General features: G+C 45.7%; 1 protein-coding gene across 1 annotated transcript in view; it reads left to right on the forward strand.

Annotated features, from left to right (window-relative positions):
* LOC137370788 (NAD(P) transhydrogenase, mitochondrial-like) overlaps nucleotides 1-20,300 on the forward strand; it is a 212,996-nt gene that overhangs the window by 158,972 nt on the left and 33,724 nt on the right. The window contains exon 19 of the mRNA XM_068032745.1: nucleotides 1,487-1,568. Within this exon, the coding sequence (XP_067888846.1) occupies nucleotides 1,487-1,568 (82 nt within the window). The remainder of the gene's footprint in view (nucleotides 1-1,486; nucleotides 1,569-20,300) is intronic.

Below are 20,300 nucleotides of genomic sequence, written 5' to 3' on the forward strand. Positions count from 1 at the left end.
AGTCCCCAGGCCTCATTTAAATCCTGCTGGATGACTTTTCACCCATTCTGGACAGGAAGTCAATGGGAAGCGGCAGAAAACCTGCTCATAAATTGCGGGATCGCGTGATTGCAGAAGGAGAGGTTTAACCTTTCACTGTGGGGCCAGAAGGGGCATTCTCGGCAGCGGGGCCTTCATTTAAATATTATAACTAAGTTTAAACCATTCAAATGACCTTACCTTGTCCCGGCGGCCATCCCATGCCAATACTCTGGCCACTGGCCGGATATCCCATGCCTTTGGAACTCTGTTTGGAGTTCCAAGGCGTGACATTGGTGGGGAAGGGGGAGCAGTGAGATTATCAGGGCGGGAGTGGGGGGAATGGGGAAAACACTTTTGATTGGCTGAGGGGGTGGTGGGAAGGGATTTCAGGGCAAAGGTAACGAGGTTGGGGGGAGGGGGTAGTTCACTTTGGCAGTAAAATTTATTTAGGGTCGGTGGCCCTAAAACAGACATTGGGGGGGTTGGGGGGTGGGGTTGAAAGGGCCTCCAGCTTTTATTAAAATTTTAAAAGCACATTTATAGAAATATCCCTTTAAAAATCAAAATTTCCTCTAAGGTCTTAAAGCCCTTTAAAAATGGTGCCGGCACCTGCGCGGTGGCGCCGGACGCCGTTGCCAGGGACGGAACAGCCGCCCCTCTTTGTCATTGGGGCAGCCGCTCCGCCTCCATTTAAATGAGCCTCCACGCGAAATATTGCGGGGGCTCAGCAGCAGTGCAGCTGTATAGGAAGACTAGCAATATTGGAGTGCACTGCCGCGAAAGGCGGTGCACTCATAAATTTCAGCCCTCTGGCTCAAATGGCTCTCTTAGTTTAGTATCATCTGCAAATTTGACTCATTTATGTTGAATTTCTGTTTCTAAATTGGTAATGTAGATTAAGACTCCTATTACCGATTCCTAAGACTCCCACTCCCTTTTCACTCCCACTGCCTTCACCTTGACATTACTTCCCTAATAAGTACCCACTGCTTCCCTTCCTTCAACCAAGCGTTTATTAAGATCTAGATTTCACCTTTAACTCTGACTGTCTTCAGTTACGGTAGTAGGTTTTCATAAGGAACTTTATCAAAGTCCCTTTGGAAAATGCCTACTTGGGATGTTACTTCCTCAGAAAAGAGGTTGGTCAGGCAGGATTCTCGCCTTCTGAAGCCATGTTACCTATTAGTAGATTGTTCTCAGACTGACACTTGTAAGCCTTCTCTCTGATGATGGACTCCATTAATTCTGTAATTCTGTAGCTTCATTGAGATTAAATAGTGGTTCTTGTTATGAATGTATATTTTTTAAATTATATACCTGAATTTCATTAGCTGTTTAACATTGTCCTTAAGGCTATAATTCTTGAATTTAAGCCTAAGTAAAAATGAAGTTATGGAATAATAACCAGTTGAAGAATTCTGTGAGCAATATTTTGTGAACTTGTGACTTTTTAAACCTTTTACAGGATATGGTCTTTGTGCTGCTAAAGCTCAGTACCCCATTGCTGAACTGGTCAAAATGCTCATTAACCAAGGAAAGAAAGTTCGGTATGTACCCTCCAAAATACATTTGGCTTGTGGGTTTAATCTGTGTAATCACTTCCTGGACTCCAGATATCAATCCACAGGTCTATAGCAGGCAGCACAATATATTTTTGATGTTTTTTGCTATCATAGAATCATAGAAATTTACAGCACAGAAGGAGGCCATTTGGCCCATCGTGTCTGTGCTGGCCAAAAAAGAGCTATCCAGCCTAATCCCACTTTCCAGCCCTTGGTCCGTAGCCTTGTAGGTTACAGCAGTTCAAGTACATATCCAAGTACTTTCTAAATGGGTTGAGGGTTTCTGTCTCTACCACCCTTTCAGGCAGTGAGTTCCAGAGCCTATCATCCTCTGGGTGAAAATGTTTCTTCTCAACTCCACTCTAATCCTTCTACCAATTACTTTAAATCTATGCCCCCTGATTATTAACCTCTCTGGTAACGGAAATAGGTCCTTCCTAGTCACTCTATCTCGACACCTCATAATTTTATGCACCTGAATTAAATCTCCCCTCCGCCTCCTCTGTTCCAAAGAAAACAACCCCAGCCTATCCAATCTTTCCTCAAAGCTAAAAATTCTCCATTTCAGGCAACATCCTCATAAATTTTCTCTGTACTCTCTCGAGTGCAATCACATCTTGGTGACCAGAACTAATTGCATTACTTCAGCTGTGGTCTAACTGGTGTTTTGTACAGTCCCACATAACTTCCCTGTCCTTATATTCTGTGCCTTGGCTAATAAAGGCAAGTATGCCATATCCCTTCTTACCACCTGTCCTGCTACCTTCTCATGCATCTGTAGACATGAACACCAAAGTCCTCTACACTTCTCAGTATCCTACTATTTATTTTGCATCCCCTTGTGTTGTTTACCCTCTCCAAATGCGTTACCTCATACTTCTCCAGATTGACCTCCCATTTGCCACTTTTCTGCCCATCTGAGCAGTCCATTCAACTTTTGTTTATTCATTCATGAGCATCCCTAATTGCCTTTGAGAAGTTGGTGGTGTGCCACCTTCTTGAATGAAATTGAGTAGCTGGCTAGGCCATTTTGGAGGACAGTGGGTCTGGAGTCACCAGGTTTCCTTCCAGATGAGCTTTTACAACAATTGGTCACCATTACTAACAGTAGCTTTTTCATTCTGGATTTTATTTAATTGTATTTAAATTCCCAAGCAGCCATGTGGGATTTGAACCCATCTCTCTAGATTGTCAGTCCAGCAACATTATCACTATGATAACATATCCACTTCTTGCAGCCTACTGGTACTTCCGCAGTATCAAAAATACAGTTAATTTATGTATCATCTTCAGACTTCTTAATCATGCCCTCAACATTTAAATCTAAATTATTGATATATACAGCACCAATAGCAAGGGAGCTAATACTGAGCCCTATGCAATCCCACTGAAAGCAGCCTTCCAGTCACAAAAACCACTTGTCAACCACTATCCTTTGCTTCCTGCCACTGAGACAGTTTTGAATCCAGCTTGCCACTTGCGTGGCCTCTTGCCGTGGGATCCCTTGGGCTCTTACTTTTCTGACCAATCTGTTTTCTGGGAACTTGTCACAAACTTGCTAAAATCCATGCAGGCGACATCAAAGGCAATACCCTTATCGACTCTCCTTGTTACCTGCTTAAAAAATTCAGTCAAGTTAGTCAGACATATCCTTCCCTTAGCAAATCCATGCTGATTGCCTTTTGATTAATCCGTGCCTTTCAAATTGATGATTAATAGTGTCCTTCAGAATCTTTTCCAATAATTTGCCCACCCCTGAAGTTTAGATGACTGGCCTGCAGTTACTTAGTCTTTCTCTTTCTCCCTTTTTATACAATGGTATAACATTAGCTGAGAGGATTGGAAAATGATGGTTAGAGCTTCCGCTATTTCCTGTTACTTTTCTTAGCAGTCTGAGATACACTTCACCCGGGCCTGGTGATTTATCCACTTTCAAAGATGTTAAATCCTTTAATATTTCCTCTATCACTATGTTTATCTCATCCAATATTTCACATTCTTATTAAGTGCAATGTCTGCATCGTCCTCCCTCTCTTGTGACGACAGACTCAAAGGCTGGGATTTTAAATTACCGGTGGGGTCGGGGAGGGGCTTGGGCACGATTTGAAAATCGCGTTCCCAGAGGGCAGCACATTCCGCTACCTCTGGAATGCGAGGCAGTTTTCAAAGGGAAGGTGGGGGAAGGAGAATCAGGGAACATGCTTGACTCCAATTAATGGCCTATTAAGTTCCTCAACGAGCTTGTTAACGGACCGGGAGGGAAAGAAGGCCATTTTTAACGCTGAAACCGTCGCACCTGAACTCTCTGGTGCACGTTAGTCCACAGCTGTCGGCATCAAAGCGGGTGGAAAGAAAATTTTTTTTAAAACTGAAAAGGCTCAGGAGCTGCGAATCTTGCGCCAGATCTTGTGCTTTCTTCTTCTTCGGCAGTCCCTTGGGAACGAGGATGACTTTCTTCCACTCCAGGATTGGGTCATTAGGTGACTGAATAGTCCAATTCTGGATCCACACACTCTGCCACATTTGGGGCAGGTGGTGTTTGGTGAGGTTAGTGAATGGGATGTTTGAATTTCCAAATGCTGCTTCTGCTGTTTGCACTTGTCGCTGCCTGGGCATGTCGACGTCGTTCGAACGGGCTGTCACCTTCACGGATACCTCTTCCCCATTTTGTGCGGTCTCGGGCAAGAGATACCCACAAATCAGTGGAGATGTCACATTTTTTCAGGGAGGCTTTAAGGACTTTACCTTTCATTTGGACGTTGGCCATATTTGTGCTCATTTGAGGCTGCTGGCCCTCAAGGGTGCTGTCTGCTGTCTTCTGCTAGGCAGTGGCAGACCCATCATGGCTGCCTTCTGCCTTTGCTGCTCACGTTCCGCTGGCACCACTAATTGGGCACCGAGCTCGCAGCCGGCCCAATTAGGGCATTTATATTTCAAGATAGCGTCACGTGAGCGCAGTTTTGGCATGGGGCCGGGGCACGGAAATTATTCGGGTGTCAGGTTCCCGACCTCAATTTCAAAATCCAACCCAAAGTATTCATTAAGAACCATGTCCACGTCTTCTGCTTTCACACATAGCGAACATTTTCAGTCCCTAATCTTTCCTTAGTTCTGCTCTTGCTCTTTATCTTTATTCGTTCATGGGATTTTGCGTCTCTGACTAGGCCAGCATTTATTGCCCATACCTAATTGCTCTTGAGAAAGTGATGGTGAGCCACCTTCTTGAACAGGCCATGTAGGAAGGGAGCCCCAGGATTTTGACCCTGCGACAGTGAAGGAATGGCCATATAGTTCCAAGTCAGGATGGTGTGTGACTTGGAGGTGAACATGCAGGTGGTGGTGTTCCCATGCATCTGCTGTCCTTGTCCTTCTAGCTGGTAGAGGTTGTGGGTTTGGAAGGTGCTCTCGAAGGAGCCTTGGTGAATTGATGCAGTGCATCTTGTAGATGGTGCACACTGCTTCCACTGTGCATCGGTGGTGGAGGGAGTGAATGTTTGTGGATGGGATGCCGATCAAGCGGGCTGCTTTGTCCTGGATAGTTTTGACCTCCTTGAGTGTTGTTGGAGCTGCACCCATCCAGGCAAGTGGAGAGTATTCCATCACATTCTTGACTTGTGCCTTGTTGATGGTGGACATACTTTGGGGAGTCAGGTGGTGAGTTACTTGCTGCAGAATACCTAGCCTCTGACCTGCTCTTGTAGCCATGGTATTTATATGGCTACTGCAGCTCAGTTTCTGGTCAATGGTAACCCCCAGCATATTGATAGTGGAGGATTCAGCGATTGTAATGCCATTGAATGTCAAGGGGCGATGGCTGGATTCTCTCTTGTTGGAGATGGTCATTGCCTGACGCGAATGTTACTTACCACTTATCTGCCCAAGGCTGAATATTGTCCAGGTCTTGCTGCATTTCTACACGGACTGCTTCAGTATCTGGGGAGTCGCGAATGGTGCTGAACATTGTGCAATCATCAGCGAACATCCCAACTTCTGACCTTATGATTGAAGGAAGATCATTGATGAAGCAGCTGAAGATAGTTGGGCCTAGGAACTATCCTGAGAAACTCCTGCATTGATGTCCTGGAGCTGAGATGATTGATCTCCAACAACCACAACCATTTTCCTTTGTGCATGGTTTGACTCCAACTAATGGAGAGTTTTCCCCCTGATTCCCATTGACTCCAGTTTTGCTAGGGCTCCTTGATGCCATATTCGGTCAAATACTGCCTTGATGTCAAGGGCAGTCGCTCTCACTTCACCTTTTGAGTTCAGCTCTTTTGTCCATATTTGGACCAAGGCTGTAATGAAGTCAGGAGCTGAGTGGCCCTGGCGGAACTAAACTGAGCTTCACTGAGCAGGTTATTGCTAAGCAAGTGCCGCTTGATAGCACTGTCAATGACACCTTCCATCACTTTACTGATGATCAAGAGTAGACTGATGGGGCGGTAATTGGCCGGGTTGGACTTGTCCTGCTTTTTGAGTGCAGGACATACCTGGGCAATTGTCCACATTGCTGGGTAGATGCCAGTGTTGTAGCTGTACTGGAACAATTTGGCTCGGGGCACGGCAAGCTCTGGAGCACAGGTCTTCAGTACTATTGCCGGAATGTTGTCAGGGCCCATAGCTTTTGCTGTATCCCCTGCCTTCAGTAGTTTCTTGTTATCACTTGGAGTGAATCGTATTGGCTGAAGATGGGCATCTGTGATGCTGGGGACTTCAGGAGGAGGCTGAGATGGATCATTCACTTGGCACTTCTGGCTGAAGATTGTTGCAAATGCTTCAGCCTTATCTTTTGCACTGATGTGCTGGGCTCCCCCATCGTTGAGGATGGGCATATTTGTGGAGCCACCTCCTCCAGTTAGTTGTTCAATTGTCCACCACCATTCACGGCTGGATGTGGCAGGACTGCAGAGCTTAGATCTGATCCGTTGATTATGGGATCACTTAGCTCTGTCTATCGCATGCTGCTTACGCAGTTTGGCATGCAAGTAGTCCTGGGTTGTAGCTTCACCAGGTTGACACCTCATTTTGAGGTATACCTGGTGCTGCTCCTGGCATGCCCTCTGGCACTCTTCATTGAACCAGGGTTGGTCTCCTGGCTTGATGGTAATGGTAGAGTGGGGGACATGCCGGGCCATGAGGTTACAGATTGTGGTTGAGTACGGTTCTGTTGCTGCTGATGGCCCACAGCGCCTCATGGATGCCCAGTCTTGAGTTGCTAGATCTGTCCCATTCAGCATGGTGATCGTGCCACACAATACAATGGAGAGTATCCTCAATGTGAAGACAGGACTTTGTCTCCACAACGACTGTGTGGTGGTCACTCCTACCAGTACTGTCATAGACAGATGCACCAGCGACAGCCAGATTAGTGAGAAAGAGGTCATGTATGTTTTTCCCTCGTGTTGGTTCCCTCACCACCTGCTGAAGCTATGTCCTTTAGGACTCATCCAGCTCGGTCAGTAGCGGTGCTACTGAGCCACTCTTGGTGATGGACATTGAAGTCAGAAGAGCAGGAGTAGGCCATTCGGCCCCTATAGCCTGCTCCGCCATTTAATAAGATCATGGCTGATCTGATTGTGGCCTTATCGCCACTTTCCTGCCGGCCCCCCATAACCCTTGACTCACTTGTCAATCAAAAATCTGTCCACCTATCACCCCTGTGCTCGCTGACCTATATTGGCTCCCAGTCAAGCAATGCCTCGATTTTAAAATTCTCAAACTTGTTTTCAAAGCCCTCCATGATGTCACCCCTATATCTTTATTTGTCCTAAAAGGCTGATACCTTTAAATATTTGAACTAAATTGAAGGGCTCTAAGCCCTTTAAAAATGGCGTCGGAGCCTACGCAATGGCGCCTGACGCCGTTGCTGAGGACGTAGCGCCCGCCCTCTCCACGTCATTGGTGGGGGGGAGGGGCGGCCCACCACAGCCATTTAAATGAGCCGCCGCGTTTAATGTTGCGGTGGCTCCGCGATGAGCGGTCCATGCGGGCGGACCACCATAGTTTGCGGCCACCACCGTAATCGGCAGCAGCAACGTAAATTTCAGCCCAATATTTTGGTCACATCATTCAAGCAGAAGGTAGACGAAACAATTATTGGAAGGAAAGATCGATGGAAAACGTAGGAGACGAAAGCAGAGGAGAAAATGGATGATGGATATAATGGACTGGGTGCAGTTGACCGATGCAGAATGTGTAAGGCCAAGACAGACAGAGGTAGAAATCCATGACAGTCAACCTTCTGGGAAGAAGATGACACCAATGGACGAACAGCAGTAGCAAACCTTCTGGCTCTGTAGAGGTGCAACCCATCTGGCTTATATAGGTCCCACCTTGACCCAGAACCGTTCCCATGCTCCAGGAATCTAAAACCCTCCCATCTGCACCATCTCTGTAACCAGGCATTTATCTGCACAATCCTGCTATATCTATGCTCACTGGCGCATAGCACTGTGAGTAATCTGGACTTTACAATCTTTGAGATCCTGCTTATTAATTTCTTTCTTAGCTCCCTGAAATCTGCCTTCGGGATCTAATCCTTTTTACCTGTGTTGTTGGTACCAATATGGACCATGACCTCTGGCTGTTCACCTTCCCCCCCCCTCAGAATGTTCTGCAGCCACTCAGTAACATCTTTCACCCTCGCATCAGGAAGGCAAAATACCATCCTGGAATCACGTCTGTGCCACAGAAATGCCTGACAATTGAATCCCCTTTCACTATTGGTTATCTGACTTTCCTCCTCCTCGTGTACAGCTGAACCACTACACAGTGGGTGAGCAGTTTACTTAACGCCATTCCCCTGTCTTCTCCCCATAATCCTGCACATTCTTCCTTTTCAGATAATAGTCTGATTCTCTTTTGAATGCCTCAATTAAACCTGTCTCCACCACACTCTCAGGCAGTGCACTCCAGATCTTAACACTCGCTGTGTGAAAAAGTTTTTCCTCATGTTGGTTTTGCTTCTTTTGCCAATCACTTTAAATCTGTTCCCTCTCGTTCTCAATACTTTCACAAGTGGGAACAGTATCTCTCTATCTAACCTGTCCAGACCCCTCATGATTTTGAATGCCTCTATCAAATCTCCTCTCAGCCTTCTTTTCTACAAGGAAAATAGTCCAAACTTCTCCGATCTATCTTCCTAACTGAAGTTCCTCATCCCTGGAACCATTCTCATGAATCTTTTCTGTACTCTCTCCAATGCCTTCATATCTTTCCTAAAGTGCGGTGCCCACAACTGGACATAATACTCCAGCTGAGGCCGAACTAGTGGTCTTATACAAGTTCAACATAATCTACTTGCTCTTGTACTCTTCCTACCTGTGTCATTGGTAACAATGTGGACCACGACTGCTGGCTGTTCACCTTCTGCACTCAGGGTGCTCTGCAACTGTTCAGTGATATCCTTGACCCTGGCACCAGGGAGGCAACACACCATCCTGGATTCACGTCTTTGGCCACAGAAATGCCTGTCTGTTCCCTGACTATTGAAGCTCCTATCACGGTCGCCCTTCTAGTATTCTTTGTGCCCCCCTGTGCAGCTGAGCCAGCCATGGTGCCATGGCCTTGGCTCTGGCTGCACTTCCCACAAGAACCGCCATTTTCCACAGCATTCAGAACTCAATACTGGTTAAAGAGTGAGGTGCTCTCAGGGGTCTCCTGCACTACCTGCCTGTTTCTTCTTGACTGTCTGGTGGTCACACATTCCCTCTGTCCCTGCATACTCTTAAGCTATGTGGTGACCATATCTATAAACGTGCTATCCACAAAACTCTCAACCTCACGGATCCTCCACAGTGACAGCAGCTGCAGCTCAACTTCTGAAACCCGGAGCTCAAGCTGCTGCGACTAACAACACTTTCTGCACATATGGTTATCCCGGACACAAGAAGGGGCCTGGAGTTCCCACAGGATAGCACAGGATATGATCTCTAGAGGGTGGAGCAGTCTTGCCATTCCTCTATGTATTAGTTTATAACCTTGTTACTGCTAATAAATCTTACTATTGCTAATAAACCTCACTATTGCGAATAAACCTTACTATTATTTGTAAACCTTATTAATACTAATAAACCCTATGAACACTGAATATACCTTACTTGTAGTAATAAACCTTACTTTAAAAAAAAGACAGATAGGACTCAGCAGTTTATTCCCTCGTTAGATAAGATAAATAGGAAATATTCATCAGCCAATCACCCACCTACTTCCCTGTGATGTCACAGCTCGGTTTTTCTTTCCAAACGTGGGCTTCGAACCTCCAGACTGGCAGCAGAGCAGCAACGACGCTAGGACCGCTCCGCGCTCTCGGTTACCCGCCGCTCTCTTACTTATTGTTTATACTTCCAGTTTGCTCACCCTCAGAGCTGCTCCTTCGTACTCCTTGTTTGGGGAGTGTGGGAGGACAGCAATTGTATGTGAGTGTTAAAACTTTGTGTTTGGGAATGGAATTCTTTCCACTTTCTACAGCTGGTGGTGATTTTCCACAGGGGCCTCCTGTACATTTCATAACTTCTGTAGAAAAGCATCATAAATACTGGCAAAACACCTTTTTTCTGGAATTTCTGTGATTTTTCTGTCAAAATTCACCCATCAATCAAGTGCTGTTAGGTCGCTTTTATAACACAGATGAGACGAAAACTTTACACTGAAATCGTTTTGACATTGGTGCTTTAGTTAATTTATTTCATGGTGACAATATAGGATTGTGGAAGTTGCCTGCTGAAGTCATAGGGCTCTCTGAGCAATTCAGTTATAGACAATGCCTCAGGCTTAGTTGGAGATGGAAAACTATAATCTGCTCATTCAGAATCTACATGGATAATTTAGCAAGGTTCCGTGTGGCACACTATATTGGAATTTAGGGTGCTGCGTCAGCCCTGTTGTTTTTTTTAACACTACCTTCAACCCACGCTCCCTTCTAGTGAAGGTCCACATCAAGAGCAGAGCCTTGAAAAATAAACCTTTGTGAGTAATGTTCAGAAGAACTTTAAAAATAAAAGTTCAAAACAATCCGACAGCTTTGTGGTGATTTTAACTGATATCAGCTCTTGAAAAGTGAGGTGGTTGGGGGGGAGAGACTGAACTAATGCGTGCATGGTGATCCAGAAAAGTATTAGGAGAGGCCCAGCTTTACACATTAATCTCCAGGAAAGAAACAAATGTCTAGCCCTAGGCCCTGAGGGGAAAACCTATTGGACAAATTGCTAACACAAAATAGGTATGGGTAAGTTTAAAATCTCTTAAATCATAGAAACTTACAGCACAGAAGGAGGCCATTCAGCCTGTTGTGTCTGTGCTGGCTCTTTGAAAGAACAGTCATGCTTAGTCCCACACCCCCGCTTTTGTCCGTAACCCTGTAAATTTCTCGCTCTCAAGTTACCTGTCCAACTCCCTTTTAAAATTAATTATGGAATCAGCTTCCACCAGCTTTTGAGGTAGAACATTCCAGATCCCAACAACTCGCTAGTGAAAAAAAAAGTTCTAATCTCCCGTTGCAATTGCAAAAGCAAAAAGAACTCTAAAAAGTGACATCCAGAGAAAAGAAAATGTCAGTATTTAGCCATTTGATCAGAGCTTCTAGATAGCAAAGTGGAGAGCAGCAGAAAGAGGGGTCGACCTAGGTGTAATTGGATGACGCACGTCGCAGAGCGGTTGTAGACGAACTACAGCGAATGTGTGAAGATGGCATAAGATAGATGAGTGTGACATACCATGACAGCTGATGTCCTGGTAGGAGTAGCTACAAGCAGCAGCAACAGCATCTCCCCTCTCGATCATTTGCCAATGATTTTAAATCTATGACCTCTAGTTATTGATTCATTTGCCAAAGGGAATAGTTTTTCTCTATCTGTTCTATCAAAACCTCTCATTATCTTTAAAATCTCTATTAGGTTATCTCTTAACCTTTTCTATTCCCAGGAGAACAGTCCTAACATTTCCAACTTCCACTCATAACCAAATTCCGTCGTTCCTGCTAACATCCTGGTAAACCTCTTCTGTACTCCTTTACATCCTTCCTGAAGTGTGGTCCACCGAATTGTCCACGGTACTCCAGCTGAGGCCTTTGAAAATTATTTTTAAGCTTTGATCTAATTTTTAATAAGTCTAGTGTCCTGGACTCAATCAGTCTTCCCTATAATCTCTTTCCATCTGTTGACCACACTCTGTATAAACAAATACTTCCTGATGTCTGTCTAGGTTTGCCCTTCATAACCTTGAATCTGTGTCTTATTGTCCTGTTGCAATGCATCTCTGATTGCTTTCCTTTGTTGCATTAAGTATCTGGAGGATTCATCTTTTGAGGCCGAAAATCCCTAGTTTATCAAGTCTCGGCAGCTGATGTCTGCTGATTGGTAGCTTTGAAAAATAGTCGAACTGTTTGGTTGGTTTTGTGTCGTTTGTCTGGTTCTTATTTGTTAGCTTTTCCTACATATCTGTATTAGTGGATCATTATGGGTACAACCAGGTGCTAGTCTGATGAACACTTTGCAAGCATGGCACTTTAAAGTGTAATGGACATTTCCCACATGTGGTACATTCATGCAAGATACAAGACTTTTAATTAAATAGAAATAAATCTTTGGTAAGGTATTTGGGGAAATCTACAGGCAGCAATAATTACTCTGAAGAGTTTCCACGTTCATAGTGGAACACATTGGTGCTGGAATTCTGTGGGAGTTCTTCCCCCCACCCCTTGATCTTCTGCAGTCACTTTGGTGGGAGACTGTCAGAATCCCTGGAGAACCCACTGTAAATGGCTTTTACCACAATTTCTTTGGGGGTTCCATGGCCTCTTGCTCATGCTGTGATGGAACCCTGATGTCGTGGAGCTATGAAAGCATAAAGTACCCATACTGTCAGGTTCACTGTTGCAGACAACTTTGTGGAATGTTTTCAGGCCGCTGTACATCTCCAGCACATTAGACATATTCATTTTAGAAACATAAGTATACTGTTTCATGCTCCCGCTGATTTTGCTTATTAAATCTTATAATCTGCTAAGTATTAAAAATATCCAATAAACCCAGTAGATGAAAGAGATGCAGATGGTCCCTTATTGATGTAAACAGTGATTAAATTGTTTGGAGGTCCCTGTGGTATTGAGTATATTGGTCTCTGAATTATTTATCTGAGCATTTAAACCCTCATTTTCTGAGACATGCAATTTTCTCCATGCAGGAGTTTTTCTGTGCAGGCCTTTTGAATGTGGCAATAATATTAAAACTGGTTTTCATGTGCTGCTTGCCCAATTAAAATTAATGCAGGGAGGAGCCTGGAGCCAGGCCAGAAGAAACCTTCTTGAAGGCAGATGACAGTTTTCAGATGGGAGAATTGTTTTGGATTTTTAATTATATTTTTCTGCATGCATGAGTTGTTTTTGCTGGGTAGTCCACCATTTTTGTCTTGACAACGCTCTCCTTCATTATTTTCAGTCGCTGTTGCCATTTAAATTGCACCATGCAAAGGGGTATTCCTTTAGCGGTTCCAAATATGTTGCACGTTTCAGATTAAGGCGAAGAGTTCATGAGGGTCACCAAATCTGTCTGAAATTATGCCTGAGCCATTTTGACTGCATCTGTCACTACCCCAGGCACAACATTTGTAGACCTGGAGATGTCAGATGACACCTATCTTCACTGTCACCACTTCACAAGAGTGTCAGTGATAGAGTTAATTAGGGTTAAATAGAATATACAGCACTGAAACAGGCCATTCAACCCAACCATCCATGCTTACGTTTGTATTACTATCAAGTCTCCCATCCTTCCATATCTAACTCTATCAGTACAATCCTCAATTTCCTCTCCCTCATTTGCTTATGTAGCTTCCCATTAAATGCACCTGTACTGTTTGCCTGAACTACTCCCTGTGGTAGCAAGTTCGCATTCGCACCACTCTGGGTTGTACCATTTGCTGCAGCATGATTTGCAAACAACATTTAGAATAGGAACAACTCTTCCTGCAGAAATGAAGCTTTACTACTGGATCCATCCAAGCCACCCTGATGACTATTTGGCTCATTAGACAATGTACAGTACACAAACATAGCAAGCAAGATAAATTTGCAAGGGGCAACACGTAGGAAGATAGGAACAGGAGTAGGCCATTGAGCCCCTCGAGCCTGTCCCGCCATTCAATGAGATCATGGCTGATCCGCAGCCTAACTCCATGGGCCTTTGGCCCATATCCCTTAATATCTTTGCTTAACAAAAAGCTATTTATTTCAGATTTAAAATTAACAACTGTTCTAGCTTCAACTGCTGTTTGTGGGAGAGAGTTCCAAACCACTACCACCCTTTGTGTGAAGAAGTGCTTCTTAACATCTCTCCTGAATGGTTTGGTCCTAATTTTTAGACTATGTCCCCTCGTTTTAGAATCTCCAACCAGTGGAAATAGTGGAAACACTAGTGGAAACAAAGTGCAGGTGGCAGGGGTCCCTTGAATGCAAGGTTTTAAAGGTGGCACTGATTTGGGCATAAGTGCTTCTCGCATCTACACAGCATGAACATAAAAGACCTGCACTTAATTATCGAATAGGTGGTATCTGAACAGTGAAACCTAGTATGCATGTTAAGACCATTATTAAGAAGCACACAGTATTTGAAGGAGTAGAAACACTACTTAATGCCTGTTAAGAGAACATGACTATGCTCTCTATCCATGATGGCTGACGCAATTGAGAAACCTGCAAGACATCTTTATACCTATTTGCTGTTCCAGAACTGCTGCTTTCACCTTAAGAAGAGTGTGCCATGTGGCTTTGACACAATGATAGAATCTGTACAAAAAGGCAATGGTTGTGTTTAGCGCTTGAAATAGTACATTCCAGAGAACATAAGATTTCCCAACTTATATTTGTGCCATTGTTTCTGGGGCCCCACCAGAAATGTGCCTAAAATTCAGGAATACAAATAACCCTTCTTTTGGAGTCAGGTACAAGGCACTCAGTGACTGAATTGATTCAGTTGGTGACCTCTTACCGTGCAGCTTTTAGCTGTGCTTATACTGAAGGGTGGCAATCAGTCCCTCTGTTAGTGCATTTATAGAGTCATAATAGCATAGAAGGAGGCCATTTGGCCCATCGTGTCCATGTTGGCTCTCTGGAGAGCAATCCAATCAATCCCATTACCCAGCTCTATCCCCGCAGCCCTGTAAGTTTATTTCCCTCAAGTGCCCATCCAGTTTCCTTTTGAAATCATTCGCCTCCACCACTCACTGTGTAAAAATGTCTTTCCGCACATCCCCCCTCCTACTGAAAGACCTCCAACTCTTCAGCATCAAATGTAACATGCCTTTGCTGTGCCATTGTGAACAAATCATCCACTTTTCAGTCATCACCACAACTTGCAATTTTAAGGAAAGCTGTAGTCTTTTAAGAGCTACTGTCTTGTTGAATGTTCCATTCCCCAGGCTGCAGGCCAAGCCCTCTGATTTTCATGTGTTATTAGACAATTCAAATTAGAGTGTGGGCCTTCTGTCAGATAATTCAGCCTATTGAATTGTCACCTTAAGGCCATCGCTGGAGAATGGGCCTTAAAATTCTACTTAAAAATACAAATCTTCTATGGGGGTAAGGGGAGTGGTCACCAAGGAGGAGCTATTTGATTTCTTGCCCACCAAGGTCAACGAGCTGCCTACGAACGAGCTTTATTTCAACACTTGCTGCTTGCCGAACAAATATTAATGAGGCCCAGCACTCACAATGGTTCTGGCCTCAGGTTGAGGAGATCAGGCAAGTGGCACACTTTCACCACCCAATGTCTGACCAGGGTGAAAAATGACTCCATGATTTCTTCTAAGCTCCTGAGTTAGTTTGCAGTCTTCTACCTTTGTGAGCGACACTTGGAATTCCTCTCTTTGGTCGGGATTTTTTTAGGGCCTCGACATTGATCTTCTTCCTCTTGGACTTTTGGGTCTTGCGATGCCTTGGTGCTTGGTGGATATTCATCACCGATCAAACAAGTTGATGATTTGTCCGGCAGGCATCAGTTCCCTTCATGGATCGAGTAATAGAGACATCACTTAGATCTTTGACTCGAACAATGAATAATCCTGGAAGGGCTAGTGCTTTGATCTAGGATGCCTCCGTGTGGTTTTATATTTGTTCTTCTGGTGGAAGAGGGTGTTTGTGTTTGTTATAATGAGGCCATGCACTTTGTCAGCACTTTGCATTGGCCTTTCCCACCCCATTTCTCCCAGTGGTTCTGCTCCAGACTTTGGAGTCACAGCCGATCCTGGCATTAAAATCCCCAGAAGGATGATCTTCTCTTCTTTTGGGATGGCAGTGAGGAATTTGTCAAGGTCGCAGTAGAACTTTTCCTTAACATCTTCATTGGAGGTCAAGGGTCGGGGCACAAGCACTGTTGACGGTGGCATATTGATTACGACTGAGCTGTAGGTGAAGTGTCACGAGTGTTTCATTTATACAATTGGAGAGTTCTGGCAGTGCCTCCAAGATCCTCTTCTGGATGGCAAAAGCAACTCCGTAGACATGAGTGTTGCTGTCAGCCTTTCCTTTCCAGTAGAAGGTGTATCCCCCTGCTTGTTCCTTCAGCTGCCCCTCCCCAGGAAGACGGGTCTCATTGAGGGCAAGTGTCCAATGACCTTCATGCATCTGTCCCCTGTGTGTATAGATTCTTGACTAGAGATTCCCAGGTTCACAGCCCTGTCCCTGTTGCCAATCCTCCATGACCACAGGACTTGGCAGATGGACCGTGGAAGAAGCCTGTGCATGATTTCACTGACGGGTTGGTGGTCAGATTTTGGTGACCGCCAAACACAATTCCGGAAGATAAAGGACTTGTGGGAAGAGAAAGCTTGAGAGATCCAATAGTATACTGATCATCATGACATGCAAAGCTTTTTTGAAGGCACCATGGCCATCGAGACACCAAGGTCAAGTGGACAAAATCCCCTTTGCTCACAGGATGGCGTTTCTCTTCTTGATGATGACAATGCCATCCATAAATGCTGGAAAGAACATTTTGAACAAATGATAGGCTAGATAGGCTAGCAGAATGGGCAGAGAGGTGGCAGATGGAACTTAATACTGACAAGTGTGAGGTGATACATTTTGGCAGAAGGAATAGGGGGAGTCAATATATACTTGATGGCACAATTTTAAACAGTGTGCAGGAACAGAGGGACCTGGGGTGCATGTGCACGATGTTTGAAGGTGGCAGGACATAGTGAGAGAGTGGTTAGTAAAGCATGTGGGATCTTGGGCTTCATAAATAGAGGCATTGAGTACAAAAGCAGGGAAGTTATGCTGAACCTTTATAAAGCTCTGGTTAGGCCCCAATTGGAGTTTTGCATCCAGTTCTGGTCGCCACACTTTAGGAAGGATGTGAGGGTCCTTGAGAGGGTGCAGAGGAGATTTACCAGAATGGTTCCAGGGATGGGGGATTTTAATTACATGGTTAGGTTGTAAAAGCTGGGTTTGTTTTCCTTAGAACAAAGGAGATTGAGGAGAGATTTAATAGAGGTGTACAAGATTATGACAGGCTTAGATAAGTTAGAGAAGGGAAAGCTGTTCCCATTAACAAATGGTACAGGGACTCGGGGACACAGATTGAAAGTTTTGGGCAAAAGATGCAGGGGGAATATGAGGAAGCACTTTTTTATGTAGCGAGTGGTAATGACCTGGAACTCGCTGCCCACAAGGGTGATGGAAGCGGAGCCAATCAGTGACTTCAAGAGGAAGTTGGAGGACCACTTGAGAGAAATAGATTTGCAGGGCTATGGGGATTGAGCTGGGGAGTGAGACTGACAGCATAGCTCCGTAGAGAGCTGACATGGACTCGATGGACTGAATGGCCTCCTTCTGTGCCATAAATGACTCTCTGACTCCTCAACCGTTAACCCACAATGGCAGCTATTACCCTCCAGGTTGTCCCCCAGTGCCCCGTCATAGAGTCCATGGGTGAACCACCATCGATGGGAGAGCTGCAACAAGCAAGCAGATGAAAAACAACAAAGCCTGCGGCCTCGATTGTATTCCAGCTGATATCTTCAAAGCCAGCAGACCTTTTCTCGCATCAAGGGGTGAATTTTACAGACCCCCCGACGTCAGGGTCGTGGCGCGGGGGGCCGGAAAATGCCTCTGGCAGAGGCTCGCCATAGGCCTTGACGCCAGGAAGGCCCGGCCCAATATTGTCGGTGGCAGTGAGGCCTCGTGGGGGCCCACCCCGCCGCACAGCGACGAGACACCCATTAACGTATTTAAATGCATTAAAATTAATAAATTAATCGGACCTGCGCCTCTGCCATCTGCCCTGTTGCCATATTGGTGCCAGTCGCCAGCACTCCCGCGCCTTCGGATCCCCATTGTGGTGGGAAGGTCAGGTGGACAAGATAAGTATTTTGGGGAGGGAGAGGGCAAGGAATGAATTATATGGTTATTGGGGGGAGGTGGGAGAGGGGCTTAAAACATTTATTTAAATCAATTTTAAATCACTATATCTTTAAATATTAAAATTTAAATGTAGGACTTAAAGCGCTTTAAAAATGGCGTCAGCATCTGCACAACGGCGGCTGCCGCTATTGCCGAGGACAGACAGCCTGCCCCCTCCACATCATCCAGGTGGGCAGTCCGCTCAGCCTTTTAAATGAGCTGCTGCCCCGTGACATGTGGTCCGCACAGGCACCATAAATTTCAGCTCCAAGTCTCCATACGCTCATCCTACAGAACTGGGAAGAAACATCCCCCCCCACCCTGCCCCCAATCCCGACTTCAGGAATGCAACAATTGTAACTATCTTCAAGAAGGGAGATAAATCATTCTGTGGAAACTATTGAGGTATTTCCCTGTTGTCCATAGCAGGGAAAATCCTGACACACATTCTCCTAAATCACCTACTTCCTGTGGCTGAGGAATTCCTCCCAGAGACATAGGGCTGCATTTTATTCTGGTGACAGGGGTCTCGACGGCAGGCCAGAAGTCAGGGGAGACCCCGCCTCGGCCCTCCGTCAGACCCCCGATGCCATTTAACGATGGGTAGCCAATTAAATCTCTGCCATCCCTTAAGTAACATTCATGCCACCCAAGTGCCAGGCAATGAGCATCTCAAATAAGAGAGAATCTAACTATCTCCTCTTGACATTGAATGGCATTACAATCATTGAATCCTCCACTATCAACATCCTGATGATTACCATTGACCAGAAACTGAACTGGAGTAGCCATATAAATACCGTGGCTACAAGAGCAGGTCAGAGGCTGGGAATTCTGCGGCGAGTAACTCACCTCCTGACTCCCCAAAGCCTGTCCACCATCTACAAGGCACAAGTCAGGAGTGTGATGGAATACTTTCCACTTACCTGGATGGGTGCAGCTCCAACAACACTCAAGAAGCTCTACACCATCCAGGACAAAGCAGCCGGCTTGATTGGCATCCCATCCACCACCTTCAACATTCGCTCCCTCCACCACCAATGCACAGTGGCAGCAGTGTGTACCATCTACAAGATGCACTGCAGCTACGCACCAAGGCTCCTTTGGCAGCACCTTCCCAACCCGTGACCTCTACCACCTCGAAGGACAAAGGCAGGATGCATGGAACACCACCACCTGCAAGTTCCCCTCCAATCCACACACCATCCTGACAAGGAACTCTATCGCCGTTCCTTCACTGTCGCTGGGTCAAAATCATGGAACTCCCTTCCTAACAGTGCTGTCGGTGTATCTACACCCCAAAAGGGATGAGCTCCCGTCTCTAGAGCTGCCGGCCAATCGGAAGACCAGCAGCTCTGCAGTACTTGCAGTACCGCTGGAAGTGATTCCGCCGGAAGGGGGGCCCTCCGGGAGCCCTGAATTGTCCCCAAAGGAGGCTTTACCTGGCGGCATCTTCCCCCCACTGATGGCAGGCCACTCTGCCTTCCACAAAATTGAGGTGAAGGTGGGAAGAGGCTCTTAACAGGCCATTAATTGACCACCTAAGGGCCTCAATTGACCTGGGGTGGGAAGGCCATCGCCCTGACTAAATAGCAGGGGGCCCGGGCAACACTGGGAATGGCACCCCTGCCATTTTGTTTACCACCCCACACCCCCGCCTCTGTGCCTGCTTCAAGGGCAGCACAAAAGGCTGCCCGTAGTCTGGCTTTAGGCCTTCCAGAGGAACCTCTGACATGATCTTTGTTGCGAGTCAAATCCAGGAAAACTGTCGGGAACAACATAAGGAACTCTGCATTCATCGACCTGACCAAAGCATTTGACTCAGTAAATCGTGGGGCTCGGTGGATTGTGCTGCAGAGATTTGGCTGTCCAAGAAATGTCATCACAATCCTGCAATTACTTCATGACGACATCACTGCAACTGTCTTGAGTCGGAGATCTGAAACAGACACCTTCAAAATCCGGAGTGGGCTGTGTGATAGCCCGCATACTATTGACAATCTACCTGACAGTGGCTATTCACTTCATCAAAGATCAGCTGCCCTCTGGTGTGTGTATTAAATACCGCCTAGATGGAAATCTCTTTAACCTCAGTCGCCTCTGTGCCAAAATAAACTGACCACCATAGACATACATGATCTACAGTTTGTGAATGACTGCAGTGTTGTTGCCTACTCTGCACCAGATTTGCAAGCCACTTTCGATCTCTTCAATTCTGCATACAAGAGACTTGGCCTGTCCTTAAATGTTGCCGAAACAAAACTCATATCAACCCACACCTGGTCAGCCAAATATTCCACCTCCCATATATGTTGAAG

This window comes from Heterodontus francisci, chromosome 1 (genome assembly GCF_036365525.1).
Source record: "Heterodontus francisci isolate sHetFra1 chromosome 1, sHetFra1.hap1, whole genome shotgun sequence".
Lineage (NCBI taxonomy): Eukaryota > Metazoa > Chordata > Chondrichthyes > Heterodontiformes > Heterodontidae > Heterodontus > Heterodontus francisci.